General features: G+C 33.3%; 2 protein-coding genes across 2 annotated transcripts; one reads left to right on the top strand and one right to left on the bottom strand.

The window, feature by feature from the left end:
- The first annotated feature begins 285 nt into the window (after window positions 1-285).
- Window positions 286-8,706, top strand: LOC125419991 (homeobox protein knotted-1-like 6). The gene is made up of 5 exons (XM_016039204.4): window positions 286-1,169; window positions 1,632-1,751; window positions 1,896-2,034; window positions 7,879-8,120; window positions 8,252-8,706. The coding sequence occupies exons 1-5, from the start codon at window positions 867-869 to the stop codon at window positions 8,411-8,413; spliced, it is 966 nt and encodes a 321-aa protein (XP_015894690.3). The 5' UTR covers window positions 286-866; the 3' UTR covers window positions 8,414-8,706.
- Window positions 8,707-13,270: 4,564 nt separating this feature from the next.
- LOC112493248 (probable Xaa-Pro aminopeptidase P) lies at window positions 13,271-15,145 on the bottom strand. Its single transcript, XM_048466556.2, has 5 exons — window positions 15,052-15,145; window positions 14,825-14,918; window positions 14,304-14,569; window positions 13,686-13,773; window positions 13,271-13,539 (listed from the first exon to the last, which is right to left on the bottom strand). Exons 3-5 carry the CDS (start codon window positions 14,483-14,485, stop codon window positions 13,468-13,470), a joined length of 342 nt encoding a protein of 113 aa, XP_048322513.2. The 5' UTR covers window positions 14,486-14,569; window positions 14,825-14,918; window positions 15,052-15,145; the 3' UTR covers window positions 13,271-13,467.
- Between the last annotated feature and the right edge of the window lie 398 nt (window positions 15,146-15,543).

The following is a 15,543-nucleotide window of genomic DNA, read 5'->3' as shown; positions in this document are numbered from 1 at the left end:
TAATAAACTTACCTTTAATATTATCTTAAAATTTATTACTGATATTTTTTTGAGAGGAAATTATTGACATTATTGCCTTTGTGATCTCTGGTCATCATGTACATGGTAAAATCCCAATATGACAATTAATAATAGTAATAGACAATAAATGAATAAAATTTTCAAAATGTCCCAGAAGAGAGGAGGTCAACATTGGCATTAAAAAGCTGCTCGTGCGGTATATATATATATATATATATATATATGACTTAGCATAGAGCCAATGGATCTTGGGGTTTTCTTTCTTATTTTTATGTCTTTTAGAATTCATTCAGTGGCACTACTGTAACTAAATAATTAAAATAAATTAAAAATCTTAAAAAAATTAAAAGAGAGACAGAGAGGAAGAATTTTGATTAGAAAAATAAAAAAAAGAAAGAAAGAAAAACTAAACGGAAAGAAAGGGCTTCCACACTTTGGAGCTTCACGAGCCTAGCTCTTCAACTCATATTAAGCATCTTTTCTTTTTTTTTTTTTTTTTTTTTTCTTTGTTTGTTCGCCAAAAAATCACACTCCCCAAGAACACTACCAGTTACCCTCTGCTACTCCGATTCCTGCAAATTCAATCTCTATGCTTCTACAAAACACAAATATAAAAGTATTTATTTAATTACGAATTAAAAAAAAAAAAAATCAAAGACACGAAATACGAGCTAATTTACTTCTTTCTTCTTCTTCTTCTTCTTCTTCTTCTTAGTCTTTAAAATTTGTTACCAATCATTCATCATCTACGAGTTGTTGCTGTTTTGTGTGTGATTATTATAACAAATATTATTATTATTTGTTCTGGCTTGTTCTTATTCTTCTAGAAGATAAAAAAAGCCTCCATGGATGAAATGTACGGATTTCAATCAACGGCGGAGTATGCAGATAAGGCGTTGATGTCGCCCGAGAATCTGATGATCTTACCTTCGGAATACCAGAGCTTGCTGTCTTCGGCGGCGTTTCGCGATCGGGTTCCGATGTTCGGATCCGACGAGTTGCTCTCGGCGGCATCCGTGATATCCGAAGCGGCTTCTATAGCTCCGGAATTTCAAAGAGAAGAAGATGTGTCTAGCATCATCAAAGCCAAAATTGCTTCTCATCCTAGCTATCCTAAGCTCCTCGAAGCTTATATTGATTGCCAGAAGGTGAATATATATTCAATTTTTTTCTTTTTGGTGCAGATAAACTCCGCCCTAATATCATGAAATTCTTGTTTGTTTGTTTTCAGCTTCCTTTTTCCTCCTCCTTCTTCTTCTTCTTCCTTCTTCGTTTCTTTGTTTTCATGGTGAACAACACGAAATTTCGGCGGATTTTTTTAGGGGCTTTAGATTGTCGGAGAAGTTAAACACTATGTTCTATAACTTTGATTATTGTATTTGCTGTGAGTTTCGAGCTTGAAACCGCATGAAATTATGGTCTATAATTATATGATTTTCTTGTTTTGATTTCATAGAAAACAAAAAAAAAGCGTGAAATGAAAGTAAGTTGTGCGAAGAAAATTTCGGTTTTGGAAGAGAAATTTGTGGAATATATATTTCTTTTTTGTTTTGGGTTTAGGGAAATTGAAAGAACTGACAAATGGTAATTAAATTTGTGTTGATAAATAGGTAGGTGCTCCTCCGGAGGTTGCGAGTTTGTTAGAAATCCGGCGAGAAAACGACCTTTCTAATAAGAGAGACTCAATTTCCACGTGCTTAGGAGCCGATCCCGAGTTGGATGAATTCATGGTCCCCCCCCTTCCCTCCTCCTTTCTTTTCTTTCTCTTCTCTCTCTCTCTCTCTCTCTCTCTATATATATATATATGTAAACCAAATTTTTATTTTTTAAATGAAATTTTGGATTTGTTTTCTCTTTTGGCTATCTATATCTAGGAAACCTACTATGACATGCTTGTGAAGTATAAATCAGATCTCGCTAGGCCTTTTGATGAAGCTACCACTTTCTTGAACAAGATTGAAATGCAGCTCAGCAATCTCTGCAATGGTGTTTCCATTCGAACTACCCTTTCAGGTCAGTCCCTCTTTCTCTCTCTATCGCTTTGATTATTGTCCCGCTTTCATAGAAAACTCCGATCCCTTCTATAAGCCTTTGGCGTTTTTGCCTTTTCTCTGAGAGACTGAGAGACTGGTGGTCATTTCTGGTGTTCCTTTATGGCGCAAGTTAGCTTTGAATGTCGTTTCATGAACAGAAGGAAACGACCAAAGGCTCTTTTCTTTTTTTTTTTTTGTTTTGTTTGTTTTTTTTCTTAGCCATCACACTAACTTACCCTTTTAGATAACCCGTTTGTTGAAAATACCAAACGATGCTCAGTGGAATAATAATAACCCAAAGCTTGCTTGCTTCAGATATATGTCAATGTTTACTCAAACTAAAACCCTAAAAACCGAAAGGGACACTCGCTTGGATTCATACATGAATTGGTCATGACCATTTTTTTTTTCCTCTTGCATTTGTAATCTTTATATGGTCGTCAATGTTTGCCATTGCATGCCTTCTCTTTTTTCCTTAGTGTTGCGCAGTGATGGACCTTTATGACAGTGTTCAACTTTTTTTTTTTTTTTTTTGGGTTACTGGTTTTATACGAGACTCGTGTGCAAATACTGCATTTTCATGCTTCTCTTGTTTCTTGTGTTTGTCTTATCTTTTTCCTCTGGACTTTTTCTTTTTTAGTTTTGTAATTATTATTTTGTTTTTTGGTTTTTTTATTTTTATTTTTTATTTTTACCCAAACGCCCCAAAGAGTGAAGGGAGGTTTGAAGTAAAAAACTTTTTTTTTCCCCCTTTTTTTTGGCGTTAAGATTCTGATATTGACGTATCAAGATCTGCGATGACATCTCAAATAGTAATGCGTGTGTTGAAACACAGTGGTGTTTTATTTTTCTTTCCGAGAATCCTAGTTATAGCTGCTTGTTGTATAGGTCCTCCTTCGGTGCTCTTCAAATGCCTTTAATGATCTTTATCCTCTCCAATCATGGAGAGCAAATGATTGTTATTTCATTTTTTTTTTTTTTGTTATTTTCTAATTCTTTACTCTTATGCTTGAATGTTCGTCTAATTTATATTAATGTTGTGGATGACATAAAGTGGTGCATAACCTCACTGCTTTAGTTACAGTAATCAAAGCTTCTGTAATGCTTTCATTTCAATCTTATGACATTTTCTTAGTAGCTTTATGTTAGTATGTTGGGTCTGACACTTGACTTTGAGATAATCTGATTTCGTGAAAATTTCCTAGCATAACTCCTCCCCTCACCCAAAATAATTAAAAAACCAAAATTAAAACACATTTAGGAGTGATATATATTTAATCCACGTAACCTGATTTGGCATTTAATGTAAGCCTTTTGTTGTATGGATTTGATTTATTCCATAAATTTAAGAGTGCAGTTTATTGAATAAAGTTTGGAGGAGTGTGTATATTTCGTTCTAAAACTTGTTGTACTGGCGCAAAAGTTTCCAAGTGGTTGTGCGGCAGATTAAGCACCATGTTGTTAAAAGTGTTCTTAATTTTGCCTGGCAAAAAGATTAGAACTTAATTCAGAAAGAGGTAAGAAATATATGTGGACTCTTCCTTCATTACATGAAATGAAGTGAAATGGAAAGAGAAATTTTGTCCTTTTATTTTTATTTTGTTAGAATTTGATACTTAGTTATATATGATGGCATGTTGGTTGCATTTAATAAGTTATTTTGTTTTGAAAGAAGAGTAAATGATTAATGAGGAAGGAAATTATCCTCCAAAACATTATATGAAATTATTCTTAAAACACTCAGATTCATAGTTTTTTCATCCGTCATTTTTTTAATTTATTTTTTTATAAATGTTAATATGAATGTTGGTACATGATTAGATGGACGTCTTTCATATAATATCATTTGAAAGCCTATAATGGTAATTTAATATTGATATTTGCACAAAAATATATAGTAATATCTAGTAATTAATTATAGATTTTTTAATAGATTGCATATCAATTCTGTATGAGTTGTGATCCTAATATTTGTTTTGGCAATGGCACGTAGTGATGTCTGGTCGGTTACTTTATATAGTCTCAAGTTCCAATGAAGCATGGGTCCTATATACATATGATAGATGGTGTGGATAGGGAAAGATGGGGTACATTGGGACTTGTCTAATGGATAAGTGTGTTGTTTGTAGCTAAACTAATGATACAGCTAGCAATATCTTCAAAGTTGTCCTGACCTCTCTAGGCAAAACTTTTAAAATAAAAACTAGAATCTTTGTTAGATGCATATCATTTTTCCATTAGCCATGATCATCATCGGCCAAATAAGAGTTAGTTGTTCGAATCTTAGTAATCACGTGAGGGATATATCACATTAATTAGCTTTCTAAAAGAGCTCATGTTTAGGCTTTGATTATGTCCTTGCTCTTTTGCCGCTTCAATATCTAGTAGCTTTTTGGTATCCCTATTTGCTTTGCTTAATTCTTATCGTGTATAGCTTTTTCTATCAAATAGTTTAATAGTGAAGAAGAAGATGCATCTGGCTTGTTACAAATCGAATTTGTTGTTCATATGTTCGTACATTTGCTTTAGTGGTTTATATCTCTATTGATATGTATGTGCAGCATAGATATATCTTGAGTTAATATTTTAGGCATATCCATCAGAGAAAAGCTGCAGTTGTTTCCATATGCACAGGAGTGGTGTTTGTGCATTAGGAAATGGGTATGGCAGCTTTAGAGGTTCAAAGGAAAAAAACCTGGAGAGAGAGAGAAAGAGAGAGAGAGATTTGATTAGAAAAAATGTTAGTTTTTGTATATTATTGCTGTGTGTAATCTAGTTGTTTATGGTTACCAAGTAGTATTATTTTTGTTTTGAAAGTACAAAATACCTTTTCAGTGATGTTGATTCATATTTTAAATGGCTTTCTTTGTGTTTGTTTTTCAGTGGGTTCTTCTTTAATTTTTATTTTTTTATTTTTATTTTTAGAACTAAAAGATTCTTTCAATTTAAGCAAAGCAACATTCTTTTACCTGCGACCGTATCAGACGTCCACTTGGACGTCAAGATTGGTATATATTCACATGCTTGGTTTGTGTTAAGCCTGCCTATTTGGCCAAACTCTTTGCTTCTTATAACTTTCCTTCTGTTCGAGGACTATTAGCGTTTTTGCTTAGGAGTTTTGTTTAATAGTTTATTTTATGCGTATTGTCAAGTTGCTGTATTCTTAGTCCTTTCTTTAATTAAAAAAATAATTAATTAAACTAATTAAATAATCGTTGTCTGTTTAATTATAGTATTTATATTCTAGTTAATGTCTTTTCTCCCTCCACTTCCATTTATATCATGAAAGTAATTGTTGTTCTAACTGGAAAAAGTTGTTAAATATATTCCCCATATGATATTGCGTATCTTGAAACTTGCCAAATTATATAATATATTAGAATTATTTTTTCAGCAGTCTTTGGCTCTAACATCCATGATAAAGTTATTATGGAACCTCGGGACATATGATAAAATCATTCTTATTTTGTGCCTATGCCGTTTATGGATATGCAGTAAAAACATATTTATTATAAGTCCAGGTACTGTTATGATTAATTATAAATACTAAACAAGACAGCAGTATATATACGTCGTCGTTACATCATATTTAATTAATTAATCTTTTTGCACTGCCATGGACATGTGTTTGTCTTTGAGTGCATCAAGATTTAATGCAACCAAAATTTCAAAAAGTCGATGCGTAAAATTTCTAGAAATGGTGGAGCATACATGCACATCCTTAAAAACATGTTTTTCATCATTTACGTATAGTAGTATTAAATGATGTTTTTATACATTTCTTTCACTGAAGTAATTTTCTGTTTTGCGTACGGAGATAAAATCATGAGGAGGAAAACAGTAAGCTGGGATTGGATGTACTTTTTTTTTTTTTTTTTTTTTTTTTCTTTTTTTCTTGTTTGTCCGATATCTTTGCTTTCTACTCTATGCTACTGTATTAGAAATTAATGGTTATAGCTTGCGTAATACACTAATATACGTCTAACTAGCTAGCTGGCTCTCTCATAGGTTTGGGGAGGGTAGGTAGTGTTTGTCTTTCATTAAGGACCCATTTGGAATACGATGGTTGTTGGGTCATTAACCCATTAGAGGTATATTTTAATAGGGTTTTTATTTTTTATTTTATTTTTTTAAATTTTTTTGGGAAAAAGAAAATAAGTTTTGTCTTTTTTTTTCAGAGCATTGACTCATTTATGAAGACGCAGCCTCGTGTTATTTATCTTAAGGAAAAGAGAGAGAGAGAGTGGGTGTTTAGAGTTAACTCGTTAGAACAAGAAGTTTGAAATATGACAGTACGGGAACAAACGAGTGGGGTATTGTGGGGGCGGTGGGAGGGAAAAATGAATTTTGTGTATGTAAAAGGTCTAATATGAGTAATAAGATTTTATTTTGAACTTTATGGAAAAGAGCTCCGGGTTGAGCGGGTGGTCGAGCTGCTATTCTTCACACATCTTCACATGGACTCCCGCAGTTCACGCTGTGAAGCAGCCAGCTTTTAGTTGTGTGTCTCTCTTGGACTCTTTTCTTTCTCTCATATCATATCTTCACGCACTCGCTCTCTCTGTGTTAGTATTATTATTTTTTTTTAATTTAAAATTTTGCTGCTGTTACTGCTAAGTTAGTGCTTGTCATGTCCACGGTCCATCGGTTTCTGCTGTGGGTCTTCCTTCTTCATCATTGCTTGACACGTGTCCATTGGAGTTTTTAGGTTTGCAGTGGGTCCCTTTTAATGCAATTCCTGTCCTTTTCCTACCCAAACCAACCCTCTTGTTATTTACCTAAAATAAAAAAACCGAACCCTCTTGTTTCTCGCTGATCCTAATATATATATATATATATAGATATATAAATATGTATGTATATTAAAAACCCAAAACGGTGAAAAAATGAAACTTAGTAAGATGTTTTTGGGGTATACTGTTTGGATATGGGCGTCTTTTTTTTTTGTTTTTTTTGGAGTTGGGTTTGTGTTTGCTATCTCTCTATGGACCTGCGGCCCATCAAATTTATTACGAAATTGAGGGTGCGATTTACCTGGTAGATATTTACATGTGAACCTCTAATAAAAGAGAAACAAAGGAAAAAGGAAACTATTTGGTTATGGACCTTCTGGTTGTGTACCTATAAGATCGTTTAAGTTGATTGAACAACAATATAACCAAAATATTCCCAAAAATATAAAAAGGCTTGGAATGGGGGGTGGACTGGTTTTATGGTAAAGTGGTGGGTAGTGGGGCTGCGAGGGGTCACAGGGGTCCTGATGTGGGATTGGGGGGTGGGGGGTGGTTTGTGGGTTTCAATGTGAAGGTGTGATTTGATTGGAGGCCATACTGTCCTGTCCACTCTGACTTGACAAACGACGCAACCAGACACTGGAGAGAGAATACCAATACCCGCCTTCCCTTCCTTTCCCTTCCCTCCCTCGTCTTTCTTTAGCCAGCCCAGCCCCAAGCCAAACCCCCCTTGTCTCGTGGTCAAATTCCTCGTCGTCTCACTCTCAATTGCTGAAAAGTTTGTATTTTTATGTGGGTCCCCCTTCCCTGAGTGTTGATGATCTATTCCAGCTCGCTTACTCACACCCTTGCGTTCTTCCTCACCTCGCTAATTTACCCTTTTTTGAACTAATTTGAATGATTAATTAAAATTCCTAATTAATGATTTAAGGGACCAAATTCGTAATGGGTTTCAATCAATTTTGCTAATGAATTTTGGTTGCATGAAAGCTGACTTAGTTGCTTTATTCTTCTTTTTTCTTTATTGTGTTTTGTGGTTGGGATAATGGCTAATTGATTGCAACCAAATGAATCTTGGAATTTACGTACAGACGAAGGTGGTGGTGCATCGTCAGATGAGGAATTTAGTGGAGGAGAGGTGGACGTACAAGAATCACAGTTGAGAGGGGAAGACAGAGATCTTAAAGATAGGCTTTTACGTAGGTTTGGTAGTCATATTAGCACCTTAAAGCTGGAGTTCTCCAAGAAGAAAAAGAAAGGAAAGCTCCCCAAGGAAGCTAGGCAAACACTCCTTGATTGGTGGAATGTTCATTACAAATGGCCTTACCCTACGGTATTTTATATATTTCACTTAACAACTTAATCATAAAATTATCATCTAGTTCAAAACAGTTTGAAAAAGTTAATTGACTAATAATCAAAATGTATGTGTTTGTTTTGCTTGTTTGTTATTGAATGGCCCAGGAATCTGATAAGATAGCACTGGCAGAGACAACAGGGCTAGATCAGAAGCAAATAAACAATTGGTTTATCAATCAAAGAAAGCGCCATTGGAAACCATCAGAGAACATGCAGTTCGATGTGATGGATGGTATTTCGGGACAATTTTTCACAAACGATCATTGAGGTGCATGTACATTCTTCAATGTTCCTCTCATTCTCATCGTTGAAAGTTAATTATTAAAAATGCTTAATTTGCGCTAAGCTCGCTGCTTCCTTTGTATATTCCGAAAATTCATAATTTAGCTTTTTTTTTTTCTTTTTTTACTGACATTTTGAATTAAGATGCTTCTTTCCCCGTAACAAATGTAGGGGAAATAATTGTATTTTTGCATTATGCTTCGTGTATATCCTGGAATTTGACCATTGTATAATTCATAACGAATTATTTAAGCCTTTTTACATATGTAATTTTGTTATATGACGTGTATCTTCTTTATTCGTAGTCTCTGTCGGACCAAATCACTTAATTAATGTTTTTTTGGCTCAAAGAAAAAAGATACCTTATGTAGTATCATAAGTATCATTACTTATGCTACAGTTTTATATCATGGAGTTTGGTATGGGATCATCTGAAATAATAAATAATGTTAGGTAGCTTTGGAGACTTCTCTTATTTATTTATTTATTTATTTATTGGTTAAATAGCTTTGGAGACGCGTGGTTGTAAATTAGTCCGTCAATTAGTTGAATCTCACTCCGTCAATTCTACGCACATAAATTAGCTTTACATGGTTTTTTCTTGTGGCCGCGCGATGGGATCATCCGAGATAATAAATAATGTTAAGCAGCTTCGGAGACGTCTCTTATTTATTTATTGGTTAAATAGCTTTGGAGACGCGTGGTTGTAAATTAATCTGTCAATTAGTTATATCTCAATCCGTCAATTCTACGCACATAAATTAGCTTTACATGGTTTTTTCTTGTGGCTGCGCCACGCTTTGATTGGTAAATAGACATGTTGTTGCTGCTGCTGTTGTTGTTGTTGTTTTTTTTTTCGTCTTTTTTGACCAGTTGAATATTATCGTACATCATTTCTAGTCACTAGTTACTACGGGAATGAATGGTGAGAATAATGGAGTTTAATTCTCTATATTGTTATATTTCTGATGCATCAATTGTAATAGTAATTATATAAAAAAATATATATACTTAATGAGGAAATAAAAATATAGAAAGAGCATGATGAAATATTGGGTAGAAGTAGTGACAAGACCCAAATGTGTTAAATTTTTATTGTGCACACTATATTTTGCACATTGGAACACAAAAATTAATTTACAATAATAAAACTAATCACAATAGATTTCTATTATTGAAGTTTTTTTAAAAAAAAAAAATTACCATTGTATTATAAACCAAAATAATTGAAACTCTTGTTTTTTATTCTTAGGCTTTATAACATAATTTAATTTCTTTGAAGATATTTAAATTTAAAAGTGCTTAAATATATTCCTATAATTACTAATTCAAAAACACTAACATTTCTCCGATTAACCAAACCCAACAGAAAACCCATCATCCTTCAGAGCTAGCAAGCTCAAATTCCTCACCAATTCCATAACATTCGCTTTCCAAACAGTCAGATTCCCACCAAAATCATTGTTTCCACGTACAGTTTCATCCTCCAATCGCAGACTCTTTGAAGATATTTAAAAGTGCTGGAATATTTATTATATCTATATTTATGTGTGGAAAATTAATCATTGGAATGTGAATAGGAACGAAAGAGCCGAAAGCTAAAAAGGCCCATGGGTTTTGATTTGGGTCGTAGAGATAAAGGAAAATTTGGCCCAATGTCCTTTTTAGAAGGGCTACGATGATATATACCTTTTTATCGGTCAGTTTTTTTTTTTTGCCTTTTAATATCCATTATATTTTTAAAAATTTTTTAAAAGACCTGTATATCCTTTATTTTAGATTTAATATAAGAAAACCTTTTGTGGCTCCTTCGATTTGGCTTCTGGGTTCACATAAAAAATCAATGCTAAGATTAAAAAGAGGACCAAATCTAAAGACAACAAGTTTGAGTTCGAAGAAAGCAATGCTTAGATCTTCAGGCTAATGCTCAATGATGCCCATCTTCAATCCCACCTTTATTTCTACAAATATCGGAATACTTTTACCTTCTCACTTGTGGTTGTTTCTTCTCTGCTACTTCAGAAATATTTGAATGGTGGATCGAAAGAATCTGGGTCTTTAGCAAATGGTGGTTTTGTTCTGGTTCTATTAGGATTTGTGGGTGTTTTTAAGTTTCTAATGTTGCTCGTCAAGGTTTCTTTTGAAAAATCAGCGTCAAGGAGGCCGGAGAAGCCGTGAATAGAATCACCAAAAATTCTGAAAAACGTTATCAAATTGGCAAAAAAATTTGATTATTGTAGGGCCTTCGGTAATAACATTTTATCAATTTTGTTGCCTTCACAAGTCCCCTAATGTGTGTTAAATGCAACAATATGCAAAATATACATTCTTCAATGATCCTAAAGAGAAAAAATTCCAAAATTTCAGAAAAAGTTCTCAAATTGCCAAAAAAAATTTATTGCCGTAGGGTCTTCGGTAATTACCGATGCAACCTACGATAATCAATTTGTCCTTGCTGAAAATATTACCGTAGGTTTCATTGGTAATTACTGAAACTCCTGTGGTAATCACATTTTACCAATTTTTTAGCGCCCACAAGTCCCCTAATGTGTGTTGTATGCAACAACATGCAAAATATACTTTCTTCAATGATACTAAAAAGAAAAAACCCCAAAAGTTCTGAAAAAGTTTTCAAATGGGCACAAAAATTTGATTATTGTAGGGCCTTCGGTAATTACCGATGAAACCTACAGTAATCAATTTGTCTTTGCTGGAAACATTACCGTAGGTTTCATCGGTAATTACCGAAACCTCTGTGGTAATAACATTTTATCAATTTTGTTGCCTCCACAAGTTCCCTAATGTATATTAAATGCAACAACATACAAAATAAACATTCTTCAATGATCCTAAGGAGAAAAAATCCCAAAAATTCTGAAAAAGTTCTCAAATTGCCAAAAACAATTTATTACCATAGGGTTTTCGGTAATTACCGATGCAACTTACAGTAATCAATTTGTTCTTGCTGGAAAAATTACCGTATATTTCATCTGTAATTATCGAAACCCCTGTGGTAATCACATTTTACCAATTTTTTGGCGCCCACATGTGTGTTAAATGCAACAACATTTAAAATATACTTTCTTTAATGATCCTAAAGAGAAAAAACCCAAAAAGTTCTGAAAAAGTTCTCAAATGGGCACAAAAATTTGATTATCGTAGGGCCTTTGGTAATTACCAATGAAACCTACGATAATCAATTTGTAATTATTGGAAAAATTACCGTAGATTTCATTGATAATTCCCGAAACCCATATGGTTATCACATTTTATCAATTTTTTTGCCTCGACAAGTCCCCTAATGTGTGTTAAATGCAACAACATGCAAAATATACTTTCTTCAATGATCCTAAGGAGAAAAAACCCCAAAAGTTATGAAAAAGTTCTCAAATTGGCACAAAAATTTGATTACCATAGGGCCTTTGGTAATTACCGATGAAACCTACGGTAATCAATTTGTCCTTGCTTGACAAATTACTGTAGGTTTATCAGTAATTACCGAAACCCCTATGACAATTACATTTTACCAATTTTTTGGCCCCCACAAGTCCCCTAATGTGTGTTAAATGCAACAACATGCAAAATATACATTTTTCAATGATCCTAAAGAAAAAAACCTCAAAAGTTCTGAAAAAGTTCTCAAATTGGCACAAAAATTTGATTACTATAGGGTCTTCGGTAATTACCAATGAAACCGATGGTAATCAATTTGTAGTTGCTGGAAAAATTACTGTAGGTTTCATCGGTAATTACCGAAATCCCTATGGTTATCACATTTTACCAATTTTCTAGCCCCCACAAGTCCCCTAATATGTGTTAAAGGCAACAATATGCAAAATGTTTTCCACTTTATTCGACAGTTAATGAGAAATAAGGGTAGATGAGAAATGGAAGATGGTTCCATTTATTCAACACTTTCATATCCATTTATCTAAATATTTTCCACAACTGCACAATTAATTTCCTCCTGACTACTCTCAACTGCACAATTAATTTCCTCCTGACTACTCTCTTTTGGACATACTACCATGGAGCCGCATTTTAAAAGAGGTTGGAAGAAACTTTCAAGCTGCGAATAGCCTCCAATTTAAAACTAACTAAATTTCAATGCATACCATTCAAATAAGTTCAAATGGTCCCAAAGCAAGAACTCAATTGCCATCCATTTAAATTCTCATCCTTCTTATTTCTTGCTTTTCTACATCTCAAACAATATGGAGAATTTAATAATGAAATTGGATCCGTATACTTCATCTTGACATGAGAATCATGTCGAAAAACTAAAAACTAAATCTGAATTAGCAAGAAAAAAATGTACAAGTGTTTTATGAATAAAATTTAGAGAATATTACAACTCCTACAAAAGGATCTGTTGGTATCAATCCTAATTTGACCCAAAGTTCCCCATCAATGTCAAAATCTTGAACAGCAACTGGCACCACAATTGGTATAATGCCAAACTTTAGTGACAGCATTAAAAACATACGGGCCACCTACACTATAACGGAGACCGATTTAATACCTGGATGAAATCAAACGAAATATCTGCGGTTAGTTACAATATTTAGCATACAAGTTTTAAAGAAAATAGTTAAAGACCTAGAGTATCCATAAAGAAGTATAAATGTTCAAATCTAACAATTGAGGCAATAGCTCATACCCAGTAATAGTAGAGAAAAGTAGTAAAACACACTTGCCTTCATGAACATTAAGGTAAGACCCAATTTCGTGGCCTGTACCATGCCGATACTCTCCAGCTTATCGCTTGCAGTCACCTCTATAAGTTTGCCTGCAATCATTGCATCATTATTTAATTAGTGTGTATTGAAACTGTACAAGCAGAGCATTGCATGCAGACACATAGAAATATACACAAGTTGTGTACTAACAAGTTGTCTGATACGGTTTATGTCCTTTTACATTCCTCTTTCAGGCAATATTTAGGCTACAATACATCTCAACTAGTATTTCAATCAAATGTTAGATGTTGCATATCAACCTAAAAAAAAAAAAAAAAAACAAAAAAACAAAAAATGAACTTACAATTGTTTTTTCTTAGTCACTTCGTCTCCCTCCAAGAAGTAACCAGAAACCCCATATATCTCCTGCATCTGTATATGCACTAAAAGCTTAGACATCTTTTTATTTATTTATTTATTTTTTAGTTTTATTGCTTTCATAAAAAGCTTTTCCTCCAAAATTGGTATATTGACTACTTGTCCAAGAAATAAATAGATGCACAAGTTTCACGAACTACCTGCTTATCCAACCAGACAAGATATTGCACCACTGCAACGCCATCTCGAATGTTTGCTTTTCTCAAACCTTCCAACTCCACCGGGGTTCTAAGTTTTTAAATTATCGGTTGTAAATAAAATAAGGAAAAATCAGAATTCAAACCAAATAAATTGATTGCAAAAAATTTATTCATTCTAAGATATCAAATTGCAAACAAAAAATTAAACGTGACATGTTTTTACTGGAAAATGAACAAAAGTCAAATCCTTGGATAAAATCATAGGTTTAATTATATCAAGTTTTTAAACATTTCAAATTTCCTCATTATAAAGGGTTGTCTGACTATTTGAGGGCTATCTCTATTTTGCATTACCACCTTGTCTTTTAAAAGGCAAGGTATAAAGTTCAATAAAGCATCTAGGATAAGAAGTAACCATCCTTTGAAAAGAATAAACTTGTAAGAACTACCAAATTTAAAAATAACTTCTTGTCTTCTACATATTGTCTAAGATATATGAAATGGACATTTTACATATTACATCTTGACATATGTCCAACTGTACGCGCCAATCAAAATATGTATCTTAAATATGAACAGAAATCCATGACAAGAAATGCATGGTCAAGTTTAACATACCTATCAAACATGCTCTGTAGTATGCACCAATTTAAGGTCCACTCAAGGGTTTTAGTCAGTATCAAACGATGGCGCTTTCCCTTTGAACCAGATTTGACAGTTGGACAAGCACCAGGAGTATAGAAGAAAAACAACCTCAAATTTTCCTTGTTTTTGAAAAATTGAACACATGGGGTACCCATAATACCAGCTGCTTCTGCTATTTGCGGATTGTCCTCAATATCAGTTTCAACAAAATGTACATTTTGATCAAACTTGTCAATCACCTACCATAAAAGAAAGTTATTAAAAAGAGGTTACTGCATTCTATATGAGGCATCAACACTAAAATAGACAGATACAGTAAAGCATGTGTTTCTTCACACAATGAGATGTTACCACATAAAATTGGTTTTTCATCATGTCATCCCAAATATTTCTGGCCACCTCCAAATCACATTAGACATCAATCATTGTAAGAGTTGATAGTGGCATTGAGATTGAACGTCATGCAAAAGTGAAACATTTTTTTATTTGCATACCTTACTAAGAATTGGCTTCAAAGTCCTACATGGACCATATGTTGGAGCTGTATATAGTACGCATATAAGCCTTGGACTTTCATGGTACAACTTACTTAAAAAAAGAAAAAAAAAAAAGGAAAGAAATTTTACAAGATTTGAACTAATAAAATAGATCGAACTCTCAAGAAATAATAGAACACAATATTCATTATATAAATGTAACATCAAGGACAAAGAAAATACACCTGCCCCTTATGTTTTGTAAGAGTAATGTCAAAACCCTCCTAAACGTCCCTGTCTGTGAGTTCCTTCTTAACCTCCTGAGTTTTGGGCTGTCCAAAGTAAAACTTATGAGGATAAATTTTAAGGACATTCATAGAGCTCGGAATATAACATAGCTTTGAATTGAAACTAACCTGCTCTATGTAGAATTCAAATAATCAACTCATAGAGTTTACTGTAGTTGATAGAAGATCTTCAAAACTCTTCAACTGAGGTGCAACCATAATGCAGAATTTGTTAGGAGTCAAATTTCAAATGTACAAAACTAGTATCTCAACCTAACCACAAAAATTAAATGTTTTTCAATGTAGAAAACATATGAATATTAATTTGAGCAACAAATGAAATATAATGTCTGACTCTTATCCAATATCACAAGGCAAAGAATATTAACTCCAATATATATAATCTTCTTGATGATTATTGGAGAAATTTCCAATTGGATCATCAAAATT

This window comes from Ziziphus jujuba, chromosome 12 (genome assembly GCF_031755915.1).
Source record: "Ziziphus jujuba cultivar Dongzao chromosome 12, ASM3175591v1".
Lineage (NCBI taxonomy): Eukaryota > Viridiplantae > Streptophyta > Magnoliopsida > Rosales > Rhamnaceae > Ziziphus > Ziziphus jujuba.
The sequence above is the reverse complement of the archived record's forward strand: the minus strand, read 5'-3'. Positions and strand labels throughout refer to the sequence as shown.

What these genes read in the sequence shown, in the direction of transcription:
- LOC125419991 (XM_016039204.4), top strand. Translation starts at nt 867, where the DNA reads ATGGATGAAATGTACGGATTTCAATCAACGGCGGAGTATGCAGATAAG. An exon ending in CCGAGTTGGATGAATTCATG is followed by an intron (nt 1,752 to 1,895) that starts GTCCCCCCCCTT and finishes ATCTATATCTAG; the next exon opens with GAAACCTACTATGACATGCT. An exon ending in CATTCGAACTACCCTTTCAG is followed by an intron (nt 2,035 to 7,878) that starts GTCAGTCCCTCT and finishes ATTTACGTACAG; the next exon opens with ACGAAGGTGGTGGTGCATCG.
- LOC112493248 (XM_048466556.2), bottom strand. Translation starts at nt 14,485, where the DNA reads ATGGGTACCCCATGTGTTCAATTTTTCAAAAACAAGGAAAATTTGAGG. An exon ending in CTACAGAGCATGTTTGATAG is followed by an intron (nt 13,774 to 14,303) that starts GTATGTTAAACT and finishes TTAAAAACTTAG; the next exon opens with AACCCCGGTGGAGTTGGAAG. An exon ending in TTGTCTGGTTGGATAAGCAG is followed by an intron (nt 13,540 to 13,685) that starts GTAGTTCGTGAA and finishes GTGCATATACAG; the next exon opens with ATGCAGGAGATATATGGGGT.